Source organism: Diplotaxodon limnothrissa, linkage group LG7 (genome assembly GCF_057381915.1).
Source record: "Diplotaxodon limnothrissa isolate DT_005_m linkage group LG7, D_limnothrissa_male_GT1.1, whole genome shotgun sequence".
NCBI classification, from domain to species: Eukaryota; Metazoa; Chordata; class Actinopteri; order Cichliformes; family Cichlidae; genus Diplotaxodon; species Diplotaxodon limnothrissa.
In genome coordinates this window covers 33,247,695-33,264,495 of record NC_140602.1, presented here as the reverse complement: position 1 = coordinate 33,264,495, position 16,801 = coordinate 33,247,695, and the positions used below count along the sequence as shown (strand labels likewise).

The 16,801-nt window shown below is 39.1% G+C and overlaps 1 protein-coding gene across 1 annotated transcript in view; it reads right to left on the bottom strand.

Annotated features, from left to right (window-relative positions):
* Window positions 1-14,120: 14,120 nt before the first annotated feature.
* wdr7 (WD repeat domain 7) overlaps window positions 14,121-16,801 on the bottom strand; it is a 95,539-nt gene continuing 92,858 nt past the window's right edge. The window contains exon 31 of the mRNA XM_085359620.1: window positions 14,121-14,731. Coding sequence (XP_085215746.1) covers window positions 14,528-14,731 — 204 coding nt within the window. The 3' untranslated portion in view covers window positions 14,121-14,527. The remainder of the gene's footprint in view (window positions 14,732-16,801) is intronic.

Below are 16,801 nucleotides of genomic sequence, written 5' to 3'. Positions count from 1 at the left end.
ATAATAAAGGTCAATCAAATGGACCAATATGGCAAGGCCATGATGATCCAATTGGTAAAGTAAATCCGCCTGGCATCTTTCTTGGCCTTCAGGCAACAATTCTGATGACTAAAGATCCAAACGGGACAGGCAAAAAAAAAAAAAAAAAAATATATATATATATATATATATATATATATATATATATATATATATATATATATATATATATATATATATATATATATATAGACATATACATATATATATATGTATATATATATACATGTATATATATATACATATATATATATATACATATATATATACACATATATTGGGGGGAAATCAAGGAAGCGGAGGATGGTTTTCCATGTATACTACAAACCATATATCTATTTGATTTTTAACCCTTTACAACTCAAATAACCATGCAAACATTCTGTAATGATTCTCAAATAAAAAAAAATAGGAATGGGAACTGATTTACCAAACAAAATCTGAAACAGGACATATGTTGGAGTAAAATGTAGAAAGCGTAGGGTTTTTTTAACACCAGAATACTTGTTCTTCATTTAAAAGTCTAATCAAAATTTAAAAACCTCTCAGGGCCGCGTAACTTCTCTAAGTGTGTTTGCTTATCTCTGATCTCCTCACCTCGTTAAAACACCATCCACACATCCCTCCACAATCCCACAAACCCTTGCATCTTAACTGCCGTTAGTAACCTTAAGCCAGCTCTAAGCTGCGCGCAGCTCGACGCTGCATTGATAATTGAAAAGTAAAGAGGCGGCGATTAATTTTTGACAGCGTTGTGGGTTTTTTAAGAGTTGGCGGCCCCTCCTCGAGCGCGGGGGCCCGCCGGCTCCTGCTGTTGATATGAGAAATCCTGGTGAATCAAAGCTCCGACTGGGCTCTTGAGGGTTTCTCTCCCTCTGTATCTCCATCCCTCCATCCTTCCCTCGCTTGGCCGGGTTTTAATGCCTACCTGAGGGACTGAAGGGGAGGGAAGCTGAGGTTCTCTGACTCCACGTCGATACTTTCTCTCTCCAGCTGAGCAGAATCACAGCCTCTCTGCTCTTAACTAATCGAAACCTGAACCTCTACTCCCCCCACTGAACTCCCTCCTCTTTCTCCCCTTGCCCTCCCTCCTCATCCTCGCCAACTTTACCCAACAAACTCCGAGCTTGTCGGAGCTAAACACACACATTGTGCTGTTTTTGATCTGCTCTTCACTCGGCACTTATCATCGACTTTCCTTCGTATTTTCCTTAAACGCCGACACTGGAGGACTTTGTCCCATGTTTAAGTATGTGCGGATACTTTCAGGATTAAAGTGAACTTAGCAGGCTGACGTTGAAATGTGCTGCAGCTACTGTCAGGACGCTGAGATACGGGAGGATAAGAGGAGTTCTTAAGACAGTTTGTAGGGATAAAGATCAGAAAGTATTTTTGAACTGAAACCTGAAATCAAAACGCTGAACTGAAATCCAGCATGAGAAGAGGCGTAAAATGAACTCTGAGAGGTCTAAATTATTACCCCAACCCAAATCCAAACCCTGTGCACTCAGAATTTCCAAGTCTTGACAATCAGAAATAAAAAACGTTATCATTTTAACTTGACCTGCATCAAATTTTATGTGCATTTTATTTAAAATGGTATGGATTTAGGGTTGGAGTATTCTGCAGGGTGTCATTTAAGGATTAACTTAAATCATCTCTCAGTATCAAGAAAGCCAAGTTAGATTTTTGGTAAGGACAAAGAAGCTGAAGGGTAACGGTGCACAGATTAAATTAGAGGAGAAATTTGAAAGGCACTGGCATTTTGTATAAGGTAAAGGTTACACACGAGGGTTAAATAGATTTTATAGACCAACGCTATGTTTAATACGAGGCATGGCCTCCTCTGAACATGATGGAAATAATCACCCGCCTGTGTCCAGATCTGTTGTTGAGGAGTTCCTCTCCCTAGATGCCTCTGATTAACACATCGAACGAGCACGTCCATGTTCGATAGGAGACCTATCAGGACAGCTGCAGGAGGTTTCCCCAAATTTGGATTGGAGAATCTCTATCCAGTCAGATTTCCACCAGGAACAATCGCTCAGAGATGGTGCTCTCACAGATGCAAGGCTGAAAGACCCGGTCAGCTTCAGCTGGTTGCAGCATGGCCACGATCATGAAAACCAGCCAACCAGAGCAGAAACTCCCCACAGTGTTTGGGTTTCCTCGAAGATCAACCTTTTAATCAACAAGAAATTCAGAAAGAAATTTGTGAAATGGGTTAACCTGATCACACCGAGCCGTTGTTTCTAAAGGCCCACATCAAGAAATTTAATATTTTGATCTATTATAAAATAATGTCGCTAATGTTCAAATATCAACTTCAAATATATATTTTTTTAAAAATGTAAGAAACATATTTAAAACAATAAACTCAAAGCCTTGCTATAAATACCCCCATGAGTACCTGTACACAGCGTTTTAACTGTAACCCAAACCACTGCACTGCATAGACGTGAATCGATGCAGGAGTCCTGGTTATGGTGACCTGTTACATTTTTGTGCTGCACTTGGCTGCACAAACACTGGAAACCTTGGCCCATGTCCACAGAAATCAAAGTTTAACCACAGCATAAATGAAATAATCATCAGTGCATGATAAAGCTCTAAAGAGCCTTTGCAATTGCTATTGTGAAAATACTCCCTACTCAGGAAACTCGAGTACAGTTAACACAGGATAGTGTTTGCATTTCCAATTTAACTCAAAAACAAGCATTCCAGGTTACTGCACATGCTTATTCAAATATACATGAATAGTTTTTGAGCAATTGTGTGTATTTAAAAATAAAGAGATAAAAACACGAGATCCTCGAAGCACGAGATAGTGAGACAGCAAACAGCCTTCATACTGAACTAATCGTATAATGCCCAACACCCCTGGGAGACAGCATAGATATGAGCAATGGTGCCTCGTAAACAAGTACTCCAAAAGTACAGTTAAATTGTACTTGTACTTTTTTTAAGCTGCTTTATTCTTGTTTCTAAGCTGCAGATCATGAATAGGTGCTTAGAGTCATCATGTTTGTAATTCATTGTTCACTTATCTGAGCAAAGCTCCCTTGAATATGTGCAGCGTGTTCAGAACGCTGCTGCGAGGCTTCTGACTGAGTCCTCTAAACCCTCTCATGTCACACTGATGCTGATCCAGCAGCACTGGCTCCACACTGAATTCAGAGTCCGTGTAAAAGATCTGGTTCTGACTTTTAGAGCTCTTCTTGAACAAGCACAAGCTTACATCAGTGAACTTTTATAGTCATATCTCCCCAGCAGGTCCCTCAGGTCTTGTAATCAGAGCTCAAAACTAAAGGGGACACAGTGCCCCCCCACAGACATTACATTTGTTGTGAAGCACTTTGTGACCCTTGTCTTTAAAGGTGCTATATAAATATAATTTTACTCACTTTTTCTTTCGGCCGCTCCTTTCAGGGGTCGCCACAGCGGATTATCCTACTCTGTCACAATAACCGTCACCTCTTCACGTCCTCCTTCATCTTCTCATCTTCTCTGCAGTGCTCCTCTCTTCCTTCTTTCTCGAAGCTCCATCATCAGCATCCTTTGTCCAGTATATCCACTGTCCCTCCTCTGCATTCAGATCATCTCAGCCTTGTTTCTCTAACTTTATCTCCAAACCTGAGCTGTCCCTCTCTTTCTTCTTCCTCATGTTATTGCACTCTGCATTGCATATATTTTATTATTTTTGGAGATTTAAAAACATAAATCTAGTAAATATTACTTTATTATTATGGTTAAAGCTACCCAGTAGTATATAAGTCAATAAAGTAATATCTGGCTGCAATACTAATGAATCAGCAATTGTAATAAGGTTTAGGATTCTGTATAAGAAGTACTTTTACTTGAGATACTTGAACTTTGATACTTGTTTCTAATCTTATTAAAGACTACAGACTCCCTGAAATCTGCACAGCTGCTACACTGATGAGTTTCAAATCCAACAGCAGTACAGGTGTTTGAACTGTGTTTTACTTCCACATTTTTAATGAAACTAAAAGCTGTGAGGCAGTAGAAGCTGCTGCTGGGCTCCATCTTACAAAACTATGAAGTTCCTCAAATTAAAAAACAACTTTGAAAACTTTTCTCTTTAAAAAAAACTGCAGTGATAGTGTATTTGTATCTGGGCTAAATCAAGCAGTCGGGTCCCTGCAAACCACTTGCAGATGAAGAGTTTTTTTCTGTATTTCTCCCCTCAAACGCTCTCCCATCCAGCTGTGAGATCGTATCGATTCAACCCCACCGCAGATCTTTTGATAATCTTTTTATCTTGAGAAAGAAAAAAAAAGATACTCACTCACAGTAAAATCACAGAAACTTTTGGGAACATCAATAATGGATAAATACATGATTTTTTTCTGATCTTGACAAAACTTTCATATCCACAACAACTTAAAAAAAAACTAAGGAGATAAGACGACAGATGGGGAGAATATTCAGATTTGTTTTTGACTCCGTGATTATATTTAATAAGAGGATAAGTTTTCTTCAGAGGGGTGGAACAAAGGAAAAGGAGGAAAAGAGGCAGAGGAGAGGGAGTATTAGAGGGTATGAAGATGAAGAGTTTTGGTCGGCTGCCTCGCCCCAGCAGATCAATGAAAAAAATCAAGGAGACCAAAGAAACTGAACCTCCTGCTGCTCTTGGTAAGTAAGTGGACAGTAGGACTTTTTCCCAAGTATTGGTCTAATAAAATAAAACTAATTGAATTTAAACTTAAAATGTAAATAAAAGAACACTATCAACAGTCAAACATGGTCCCGGTAGTGTGATGTTCTGGGGCTACTTTGCTGCTTCGAGTCCTGGAAACATGAATTCTGCCCTGAAGCTGGATCTCACTTTGGTTATGAAGCAGGACGATGATCCAAAACACACCAGCAGGTCCACCTCAAAAAATTAAAACAAAATGAAGTTTTTGGAGTGGCTAAGTCAAAGCCCAGACATAAACCAACTTGAGAAACAAGTAGCTAGTAGCTTGGGGCTGACAATAATCGTGAGCTTTTAAGAGAAGTGGACTAACTTTGACGTCCAATCAGGAATCTTTCTGATCCTGCTGTGGAAACAAATGCGAAATTTTATCCAAACACTGGCTAACAGGTGGTCTGCTTCATTTATTTATTTTAGGTTTTAAGTCTGTATGGTTGATGAGGAATCTCTTCTTCCTGAGCTGTTTTTCATCCCCTAAATAGACACGCTCCTGATCAATACCATCAATACATTGTGTTCAGTAAGAAACTGATCAGACAGTTGGAGTGAGAAACCAGGGAAGGAGGAGCAAAGAAAGACGCTATGTGATAAATGGTCGGGTTTCTGATGAAGGACTCAAGGTCAAAGGTCAAAGCCACCTGGAGGTTTGATCTATAGCCTGAGAAATGACCAGAGGGAGAAACACACAGACAGGATGTCCATATTTTATACAGAATATTGTGATATCTTAGTCCGTGAGGCTCTAGTTATGCACTATTGCATATAACCTAACCTTGAGTCTTTGTGGTGGTTCTAAATGTCTAAATAATCATTCTAAGTGGTGGTTTCCAAATCTCTTTTTGGGGTCTCAAGTCTCTGTGGTACTTCTGGGTGCCTTTGTGGTGGTTGTATATCTCTGTGTAGCATTTCTAAATGTTTCATAGTGGTTCTAGCTCTCTATGTGGTGTTATTGACCCATGTGAAGAACTACAAGTTCCTAACTTTATAAAATAAAAACATCAAATCAGTGATCCTCCTTTATAATTATTTTCCAGGTTGAATTATTTCAGACAAATAAACAAAACAAAACAGCCAATTCCTCAAAAGCATATAACCATTTACCTTGCAAGTGGTTATTGGACATTTTGCCTAAATCCCTTAAAGAAAGTTTTAAGATTTAATTCGCATTTTCTGCAAAAACACTTATAAGTGTTTTAAGCAACAACAAAGGTAAAAGAGAGAAAGCTCATTTGATTTCAGTTTTTACTGTCTCTCTGTTCATTTTTAATAGTTAAAAGTGAATTATTGAGCACGCGCTTAACTTTTACAAGCAGAACTTCAACTTTAATCATTTTTCACGTTTAAATTATGAACAGACTTCATGTTTTTAGTGTAGATGAGATGAAAAAAAAAAGAGTTTGGAAGTCCAAAAGATGGAAACAGAAACTGTCAGAGATCAGAGGGAGATCGATCTGCTTCTCTGTGATCAGAAACTTGTTAGGCAGGTCTTCCCTGAGCTCATCATGGTGTGTGTATGTGTGTTCACCTCCTCATTAAATTAAATTTGCTTAATGACAGAAAGAGACAAGATGCATAAATATTTCAGTATCTTTAATGCAAAGATGAATGTTAATTTATATATATTACATTAAGTTAAAGGGACTCTGCTTAACCTTAGAAAACCCCACAAGTGGCAGATATGTAGCCTAAGTAAGTTAAAGCTAGCTGACCATATGTGTCGATTACTGTAAAGCAAATATTCTGCATCTTACAGCTATACATTTTCACTTTAAAATCAGTGTTTTTTGCATCCATCCTGTAAAATGCTGCCATCTTGTGGCTACAACTGGTTATTGTCTCTTGAAGCAGGCTTAACTCTGCTTGTGTGTCCCATAAACTAATGGTGGAGCTGCATAAGCTGAGAGGGAAGCAGCTTCCTCTGGTTGTATATTGTGGATAAACCTCTGGGCCCGTATCCCTAAAGATTCTGAGAATCCTCTCAGAGAGCTCCTAACTTAACCTAAAAATTCCTTGCCAGGAGTTTTAGCTTAGAAGTGATTCCAGAACATTTTCAGTGAACTCTGAGCAAGGAATGGATGGGAAATCCTATCTTAGTGAGGAGGTGTGGTTGACCCCGTTGCTAGGTATGAGTCATCATTTCAAAAGCCGTGATTGGTTGATCCTACAAGTTTGATGGAAATGAGCTTTTGGTGATAATGAGCAAAGGATGTACCCTCAAATCAAGAAACATATTATATACTCTAATCTTATGCTGACTGTAATTGTAAATAATATTTCACATTCAAGAAAATATCTGGAAAATGAATAGTAAGCTGTAGGGGTTATAGCCTAACATTAGAATCTAAAATATGTGAAAACTTAAACTCATTACACCCTGTTCAAATAATGATTTGTGTCTTATTTGCTCATATTAATATCCTAGCTGACATATTTTGTACTTTCACTCCCATATGGACCCCATTGAAAACAAGATGGCCTATCTCAAGAGGCTGAAGTAGAAATCACAACGTTGCAAGTCCAGTGTGGTCTTAACGAGGGTAACACGGCTCAGCTTTTAGCAATGTCTGTGATTGCTGGCTGGTATATTTATAAAGGCTTGTTAACAAATATCCTACAAACACAGAAAATGGAGGAAAAAAAAGGACTCGCAAGCCGAACTGGACTGAGGAGCAAGGTTTGTTGCTGGCCCAGTTGGTGAACGAACATAAAGGTATGTTACGAGGAAAATTTGGCCCAACTGTCACTAGCCAAGGCAAGAGGCGCGCCTGGGACACAATATCAGGATAGCCCAGCGGATCAAACACCATTCCCATCCGCAGCACCTGCTCCGTCAGCATCCCTGCAGGAGAGCAGATTGCAACTCACAATTGATGTGTTTGAACAACAAAAAAAAAGTCCTTTCCCTTCAGGAGGAGTACTACCGCCTTAAAATTGAACACCTAAAAAATAAACCATTTACAGATTGTGTTCTGTGTCTTGCATTTAACAATTGCAGGTGATGTGCAGTAAAACTGTGGTAGTTCTTAATACCATCACAAGTTCTCAAAAGACATGGGGCTACAGCTTGCCTGAAATGTAAATTTGTGACGTTTGCCCTGTAAGGCAGTCCACTCTGGGCTAGGTTCCCCTGTGGAATGTAAATATCTTCTTCACCACCATCCTCATCGTTGTCTTCATCCTCATCGCCATCCTCCAGAGGTTCTGCAATCTGTATAACCTTGCAAATATTGTGTAATATTGCACAGGCTATGATGACTTTGCTGACTTTTTCAGGCCTCAGCTGCACCCCTCTGTGGAGAACATGAAAGCGCCTCTTAAGCTGGCCTATGCCACGCTCCACCACCGCTCTTGTTGTCTTGTGGGCCCTACAATAGAATACAGAGACCTTTAATTATTTGATGGAAATATTGCACTACTTGGATGCTCTAACATATTGCTTACATTTCATTTCCATGATTTTTGTATTGTTTGGCTTACCTGTTATAGTTTAGTTGGGGCCCTTGGTGTGGCTGGAGGTAAGGTGTAAGGAGCCATGGTTTGCATGGGTAGCCACTGTCCCCTAACAAGTGGCAATTAGCTGGCACATAGCGTCTCTCAAAAAGCTGTCTGATGCCACTCTCGGAGAGCATTCTCGCATCATGTGTGGAGCCTGGCCGTTTAGCCACAATGTCCAAAATCTTACAGGCCGCATTGAAGACTATTTGCACATTGATGCTGTGGAAATGCCTCCTGTTAACAAAGACAGCCTCGTCCTCTGATGGCGCAGTTATTCTCACATGTTTTCCATCAATTACACCCACAACGCCAGGGAATCCTGCAATGTCCATAAATGCCCTTTTATGTGTGTGTAAAGTGCGGGCATCCAGCGGGAATGAAACAAATTGTGTCACAATATTAGGTTGTGACAAAGCTGTCAGTGTTTGGGTGATGACTCTGCTGACAGAGGATTGGGACAGACCCAAGTCATCACTGCTGCATTGTTGCATTTTCCCGGTTGCCAAATACCTCAGGGTTGTGATTACTTTCGTCTCTGGTGTAATAGCGTTGTGGCGTCGAGTTGGTGAAGTAATTGCATCTCTAAGGAGATCCACCACAAACATGATTCCTGCACGATCCAATCTGTAGCGTCTCAATAATTCCCTGTCATCCAGTGTTTGCAGGACATCTCTCCTGCCTCTTCTGTTGGCCGTTTTGTGCAGTTGCTTAGGGGAACTCCTAAGCCACTAAAAGTCCTCTTCCCTGCTCTTAGCAGATCTCGCCTTAGGAGCCCTTTTAAGCGCTAGGAATCTTGAGGAATAGCTTTTATATTAACTGGGATAGTCGTGTCACTTTTAGGGGAAATTCTAAGAAAACGTCATGACTCTGAGAATTTTCTTAGAATTTGGCCGCTAGGAGCCACTTTTTGCACAAAGATTCTTTAGGGATACGGGCCCTGGTCTGTGATGGGAAACTGAAGGAAGGAAATTATGATAGACAAGCTGCTCCTGACTCTACTGTCACAGATCTGAGATCAGTTGCCATTTGTGTGTTTGTTACAGCTAGCATTAGCTCTGTTCCCTTGAGAGGCTGCCAAATACATATATTCTCAAACTGTTAAGTATGCCAAAGAAAACAAAAGATTAAGAGTGTGATTTATTATTTTAATAGATAAATACTCTTACTGAGCACCTTGGGCAACATGGGTGATGCAGAGGAGTTAGGAGTTAGAGGAGTTTGTGCACAAAAGTTAATAATTCCTTTAGTAGATGATGATCAACATGATCCCATTCTTCTTCAATAGTGGTGAGATCTGGGCCCGTATCCCTAAAGATTCTGAGAATCCTCTCAGAGAGCTCCTAACTTAACCTAAAAATTCCTTGCCAGGAGTTTTAGCTTAGAAGTGATTCCAGAACATTTTCAGTGAACTCTGAGCAAGGAATGGATGGAAAATCCTAGCTTAGTGAGGAGGTGTGGTTGACCCCGTTGCTAGGTATGAGTCATCATTTCAAAAGCCGTGATTGGTTGATCCTACAAGTTTGATGGAAATGAGCTTTTGGTGATAATGAGCAAAGGATGTACCCTCAAATCAATAAACATATTATATACTCTAATCTTATGCTGACTGTAATTGTAAATAATATTTCACATTCAAGAAAATATCTGGAAAATGAATAGTAAGCTGTAGGGGTTATAGCCTAACATTAGAATCTAAAATATGTGAAAACTTAAACTCATTACACCCTGTTCAAATAATGATTTGTGTCTTATTTGCTCATATTAATATCCTAGCTGGCATATTTTGTACTTTCACTCCCATATGGACCCCGTTGAAAACAAGATGGCCTATCTCAAGAGGCTGTCCTTAATGAAGTAGAAATCACAACGTTACAAGTCCAGTGTGGTCTTAACGAGGGTAACACGGCTCAGCTTTTAGCAATGTCTGTGATTGCAGACCCAAGTCATCACTGCTGCATTGTTGCATTTTCCCGGTTGCCAAATACCTCAGGGTTGTGATTACTTTCGTCTCTGGTGTAATAGCGTTGTGGCGTCGAGTTGGTGAAGTAATTGCATCTCTAAGGAGATCCACCACAAACATGATTCCTGCACGATCCAATCTGTAGCGTCTCAATAATTCCCTGTCATCCAGTGTTTGCAGGACATCTCTCCTGCCTCTTCTGTTGGCCATTTTGTGCAGCTGCTTAGGGGAACTCCTAAGCCACTAAAAGTCCTCTTCCCTGCTCTTAGCAGATCTCGCCTTAGGAGCCCTTTTAAGCGTTAGGAATCTTGAGGAATAGCTTTTATATTAACTGGGATAGTCGTGTCACTTTTAGGGGAAATTCTAAGAAAACGTCATGACTCTGAGAATTTTCTTAGAATTTGGCCGCTAGGAGCCACTTTTTGCACAGAGATTCTTTAGGGATACGGGCCCAGATGCTTAGCTATCACGGTTCATACAAGTCTGAGAGTACTTTTCCACATTTGTAATTCCATCAGGTTTTGATAAAATCCCCAACAACACTGGCTGAAGTGTTGCTCCAAACAATGACTTGCTGCAGGTAGATTTTTTAGGGGTTTTTTGCCATTCCTCTCATCCTTCACTTGTCCAGATTAAGTTTTTGGGTAATAGCTTTTTGAGAATCACCTTAATGGTGCAAAAATACAATTTTATGCTTCTCAAGCTGTTACCATTTGCACAAATTATGTGTTTTACTGACAGGCTGCTAGTAACAAAGTGTCTAAAGGTACAATTGGAAATTGATTATTTGCCAAGTTGTCTGTTAGACACAACATTGGTTTATCCCTCCGGTTGAACAACTTTTTATACTTGAATATGATTCATAGGTCAGTGATAAGTGGCTGGACAAACAACTAAAAACAGACATTTCTCTGAAAATGGTCAAATACAAGGACTCAACTGAAAATGAGTGAAGATGATAGCAATGTCCAAAAGAAAAGCCTCCAGACATTCAGAAAGAGAATTATTGCTGAAGACCACTTTAAAAATTGCTTCTTGAAAGCAAAATATAAAGAAATGAGGCCTACTTCAAGACTTGTACAGTCCTGTATATCTGGTGATTCTGACGGGTTCTGGTGGAAATTTTTGTTAATAATCAAGTTTTTCAAAGGAGCAGATAGAGAGAAATATAAAATATAAAACATAGTAATTTTTAAAGGTGTTTTAATCAGAGGTGTGTGGTAATATGAACAGAAATGCAAGCAAACCTGTAGGCTCCAGTCCCCGACCCTGATAAGTATACGTGAAAGATGGATGACTCCATCATTAAGTCTTTCCCTAATAACATGTCAGGAGCTTTTGGTTAATAAAAGTTGCCATGATCATTTGGAAAGAAAGATCAGAGTGTAGAGAATAAAACAGATGCATCATTTGACCACCACAGTCACATTTTCATCTTTATTGGACATGATGACAACAGTTTTACACAGCAGATTTATAGGATGCACAGTAGAATCAACCTGTTCTGTTACGTCACGTTAAGCTCATACATGCAATACATCACACACTCTTAAACACTCTGTAAACAATAAATACAATCAAACTAAAATGAGTAAGAAACACAGATTTCGTTTAGTGTAGACTGCAAGTAAGAAAGCAGGTGTTCGGCTGTACAAGAAGAAGAAAATATAAGCAGAAAATGGGAGAGTTTCTATATTAAAGTAACAAGACTGCTTCACTTTGTTGTAAACAGCTGGTTAAAGATGAGTTTTACCATCTCCAGTTTGGATATTTCCAGCAAATGTACCTCGTGTGTTTAAAAAAGAAAAATCCCCAGTAGGTTCTAACCATTTTGGTTCACTACCTTCACAGCAGAACCTCTTTTTCTGGCTGGATGACCAGATCTTCCTCACTTGTTATTTACTCTTCAGCTCTTCCTCTCTGCCTCCTTCATTTTTCCTCACCCTTCCTCCCTCGAGAGGCTGCCAAAAACATATTTTTTCAAACTGTTAAGTGTGCTGGAGAAAACGAAAGATTAAGATCTCAAAGCTGTCAGGACCTGGTGGACTGTTTGTGTGTGCGTGTTTTCAAAAAGAAGCCGTCTGACGAAATGCTGGAGGAACTTGTGAAAAGCTTTGACACGCCCGGGTTTACAGGTGTGTATCGGTGTTAGAAGCTTTCTGACTGCACTAATGAAACTGACAGGAGCTGGAGAGAGGAGAATGACGAGGGGAGAAAATAGAAGCAAAGCAAGTTTGAGCATTTTGCAAGAGTCACAAAAATCTAAGCCCAGTACAACTGACAGAAAACACTATAAATATATTTGCATATATATTTATATATAGATAGAATTCACTTTCTGAATAAAACTGAGTACTAAAACAGTTAAATTTTTTTTTAAAGTAATAATGTGCAAAAATGTGTCATCAACCACAAAGAACAGAGCTCAAAAACCTGATGGTAAAATTTTGCCGTTGGAAATGTGATGGTTGTACTTGGCTTGGGGCAAACAAGGTAAATCTAGAATGATAGCAGCATTTTAAATATAAATGTATCTCTGCATCATGTATTTTTAGTGTCATAAGACGACTTTTCCATTTTGGCTCTTTTAACTTATGCTAAATAAATTTGGTCCTTCTTGTTAACCAATAGGAAAAAGCACATTTTCCAAAATAAGTGATTTGTGGTTTAAAAAAACAAAACAAAAAAAAACTGCTGGCAGAGGCTTGAAAATGGACTGGAAATTGTGAACTGGAAAAGTGGAAATTCGCCACATTAGCCACAATACATACAAAACAGGACAGATGCTCAGATCACTATACAACATGAACAGCCTACATACATTGCCCAATGGCTCTGAGGATATGTTGGCTGAATATGGACACATTTATAGTCATAGATATATTTCAAAAGTCAGATGTGAATTGCAAGAAGAGGACGATGACGATTTCACGTGCAACTGCCAAATATACAGTGTTGTCCTCTGCAAAGAAACAATCCAGTGGGAAAAAAGGAGTTTTTTTTTAAACTTTTGTTTTAAATGTATTAACCTCCAGAATTTTTAGCCTTTGAAAAGAGAAACAAAGTCCAGAGAAACTTTGTGGAAGTGATAGGAATGATTTCACTGGAAGAATAAAAAATAATATGAAGAGGTGGAAATAGAAGTATTTCATTAGATATTTTAGACCAAAAAGTGAATATTTTGCTTTATGAAGGTGCTGAAGGCTGAGGATCAGCCAGCTACGAACCAGTTGACATACAAAACGAGGGGTAAACGTTCATGCGACAAGTGAAATTAACAAACACAAGAAATATGATTTTTTTTTCTTAAAAATGACCAAACATTGGGAGCTAAACTGAGCTTTCCCATTAAAAAAAAACCCCATTACTGGTAACCACTGATGATGTATCTAACTTAATTTAAATTTAAAGGTGACCAAAATAGCATTAATTTGTCTCCTTTTACATATCTGCCGTAAGAGCAGCTACACCTCCAACCTCCAAAGCTTTAATGGGACTTTCAGGACGAGCAGTCTGAAGTGAGAATGTGTGTTTAACAGTGAAAATACACTTGGGTGCAGACACACACACAAACACTTCTGTGTGAAGCCAGAGAGGTTTCAAAAGCTTCCAAGGTGTCACAAAAATACTCACATGTGCACACGCACATTTGTGCAGCTTGAAAGGTGAAATGCATGTACTGGTCTTACAGAGGTCGGAGCGTACCTAAGGCCAGAGGTCAAACTAATTCCTTTCACCATTTTCTACCCCCCAAAATACACATTTTAATCAAAGTTTAATCACCAAAGTAAATACCTCCCATACATAGAAAACATTTATTAATCAAGTGATCCAATTACTGGAACTGAAATAAAATTTAAAAAAAAAAATGAAAAAGGAGACTTAAATTAACAGCAAAGGTTTGGAGGGTCTGTGACATCCAGCATCAACGGCAAATAAATAGGAATGGCAAAGTAAATGATTAAAAATACATCAATGCAAATCATGTAAACAAGGCTTCTATCACGGCCTATAAAGATATCACACAGTCACTTTCCTTACAATGATTACTGCAGGAGATAAAATGAGAACATGAATCTGGTCCAAACCTGGGCCTGAGCTGGGCTTTTATCATTCCTTCAGATTTTGACCTCAACTATTAGTTTTGATCATACTTCGAATCTCTTAACTCTAAGACTTGGCCACTAAAATATCATCTGAACTGCAAATACCAAAATTACCACCAAATAAATCCAGAGTGTAGCTTTCTAGAGTCTGCTTCAAAGGAAAAACCTCCTACCAGGCCCAGGTCTGTCAGAAGTAAATACAGCTTGGATTTAGACCATGAAGCGATGCTCCTTGCCATCATGGGCCATCAGGATGACATTGCGGTTGGACGTCCAGATGAGACGGGCAAGCTTCAGGTGGTTCTGGGAGCCTGGGGAGGCCGGCTGGACCGGAGGAACCTGGTACGTCTTGATGCAGCGAAGCTGAGGAGCAGAGTTCAGCATTCCGATGCTGCCCAGCAGACTGGTGTTCATCTGAGGAGGACCAACAACACATGAAGCCACACATTCACCTTATCTATCAATCAAAGCCTTTTAACATTTGCCAGGTGTTCATAGGTGACCAATTTAGGGTTAAGTTTCATTTTTAGCAATGTGCTAAACAAGCAGAGTTTTATAAACTAGAAGCTAGAAGATGCTTTCAATTCAAGTTTCTTGGATAAAGTAAAGTTGGTGGACTAAAACAGGGAGAATCACTATGATACTTGCACTTCCCAAACACTAAACAGGTCACTAGCAACCTGGAGGATTTTAACCAGTTTATTGCTCAGCCAGCCTGGGAGGTTTGAAGTTTGGCTGTATGGATGTTTTTTCAGTATTGGAGCAGGTCAGGTATGTTAAATTAATTTTAGTTCCTGGGGAACATACATACCACCACAAGTTGATCTCAGATGGGCCAAATCAGTAAAACCAATGGGTAGTAAGCTATCTTTGTTTTTAACGTAAGTGCAAATGCAGCTATTGGTGAGATGGAATCATTAATGACTTTTCTGAATAACAACTTTTGCAGTTTGCAAAGCCATCCACAGTAGACTGGATTGGTCCACCTTCATCCATGGGTACTCTTTTAAAAGAGATTTTTGATCTCACAGTTTCATTTCTGGAAAATGAAAACCCACTTTATAACTATTTCTGTGAGCCTTTTTTGTCATAGTCTTGGTTTTCTGCGTATTATTCAAGTATCACTTTCTGGTTAAATACAATTTAAAGAACGATTTTATGGAGCAGCAGGTAACTGATAAAACATAAGGCAGGAAGAGCTGGGCTAGCTGGTCAGTATTGCCTGAATTTTCAAAATAAAAGCAAGGGAATGGTGTCATTCTCAGACAGCCATTAATAAACCTGAACGTCCCACTCATGCGCTCATGTGAAGTCTGTGTAGGAAACACTGCCTTCTCTTTCTACTGAGAGCTGATATCTCCTCCCTCATTTTGACAAAAATTAGTTATTGAACATCCGATGATCATCAGTTTCTGCTGAACCCTGTGAAGACGTCTCAGAGGGAAAACCTGGAGTTTAACCCCAGAGTGTGTCTATGTAGGAAATACACAGCGAGTGGAAACCAAGACTACACTGCCTCACACACATACACACACACACACACACACACACACACACACACGCCCCGACAGAGCGTCTGCCAGCTCATTACCACAGCAGCCGTCTTGCCGGCGCGCTTACAGTGGTTTATGCTTACAGTAATGCCATTAACGTGTGTGTGTGTGTGTGTGTGTGTGTGTGTGTGTGGAGACATCTGTGTCAGAGGTCGTAAAGACCTTTCACTCAAAATAACGGTTCCTGGAAGAAGATAAGAGGAGCCTGATCGGTTATCTGAGTTTGTTATAGTTTATTTAGATGCTTTATGTGTTAAGACTTTTATTTTCAAGTTAATTTTTTAGTTTGTGTAGATACAGTGGAATTAAAAGTAAACATGTAAATGAAAATATCTAAATTCAGTTTTTTATGTTTTTAACCCACTGTACAGAACAGTCATGACTGAAAGCAGCCAACTGGACAGTATTTTTTAATTTGTTCAAATCCACCACTGGTTTGTCTGAAAAGAAGTGAAATCTGAAGCTGTTTGCATGCTGATAAACTGATAGCTCTTTACACTTGGCAGATTTCATGTAAACTTTAAGATACCTGCAGGGAGGAGTCTAAAGGAGGGCTCAGCATTTATTCCACTGTATATATACTAAAGAAATCCTTAGCTATTGTTTTCCCCCCCGATTTATAATATAAATATTAATTTAGAAATAAGTTATTCTCTTGTCTCATAGAATAAACTTTTTTAAAAGCAAAAAGCTGCACAAAGGGTCAGTCTAATTTCTTGCACTGCATAAACCACATCCTTTCTTTTATCTATTTTATCTAATCTATTTCTTTAGTTTTGTGTAACGTTTTTTTGCTTGAATAAAAAGACAAGGGTGGAAATGTGCAAAAAAGGTTGCCCTTCACATAAAGCTTTAAATCTGCTTTAAATATACTGGAAGTTCATATCAAACCACAAACCCAAGTCCATGTTTATTACATCAGAAACAAACT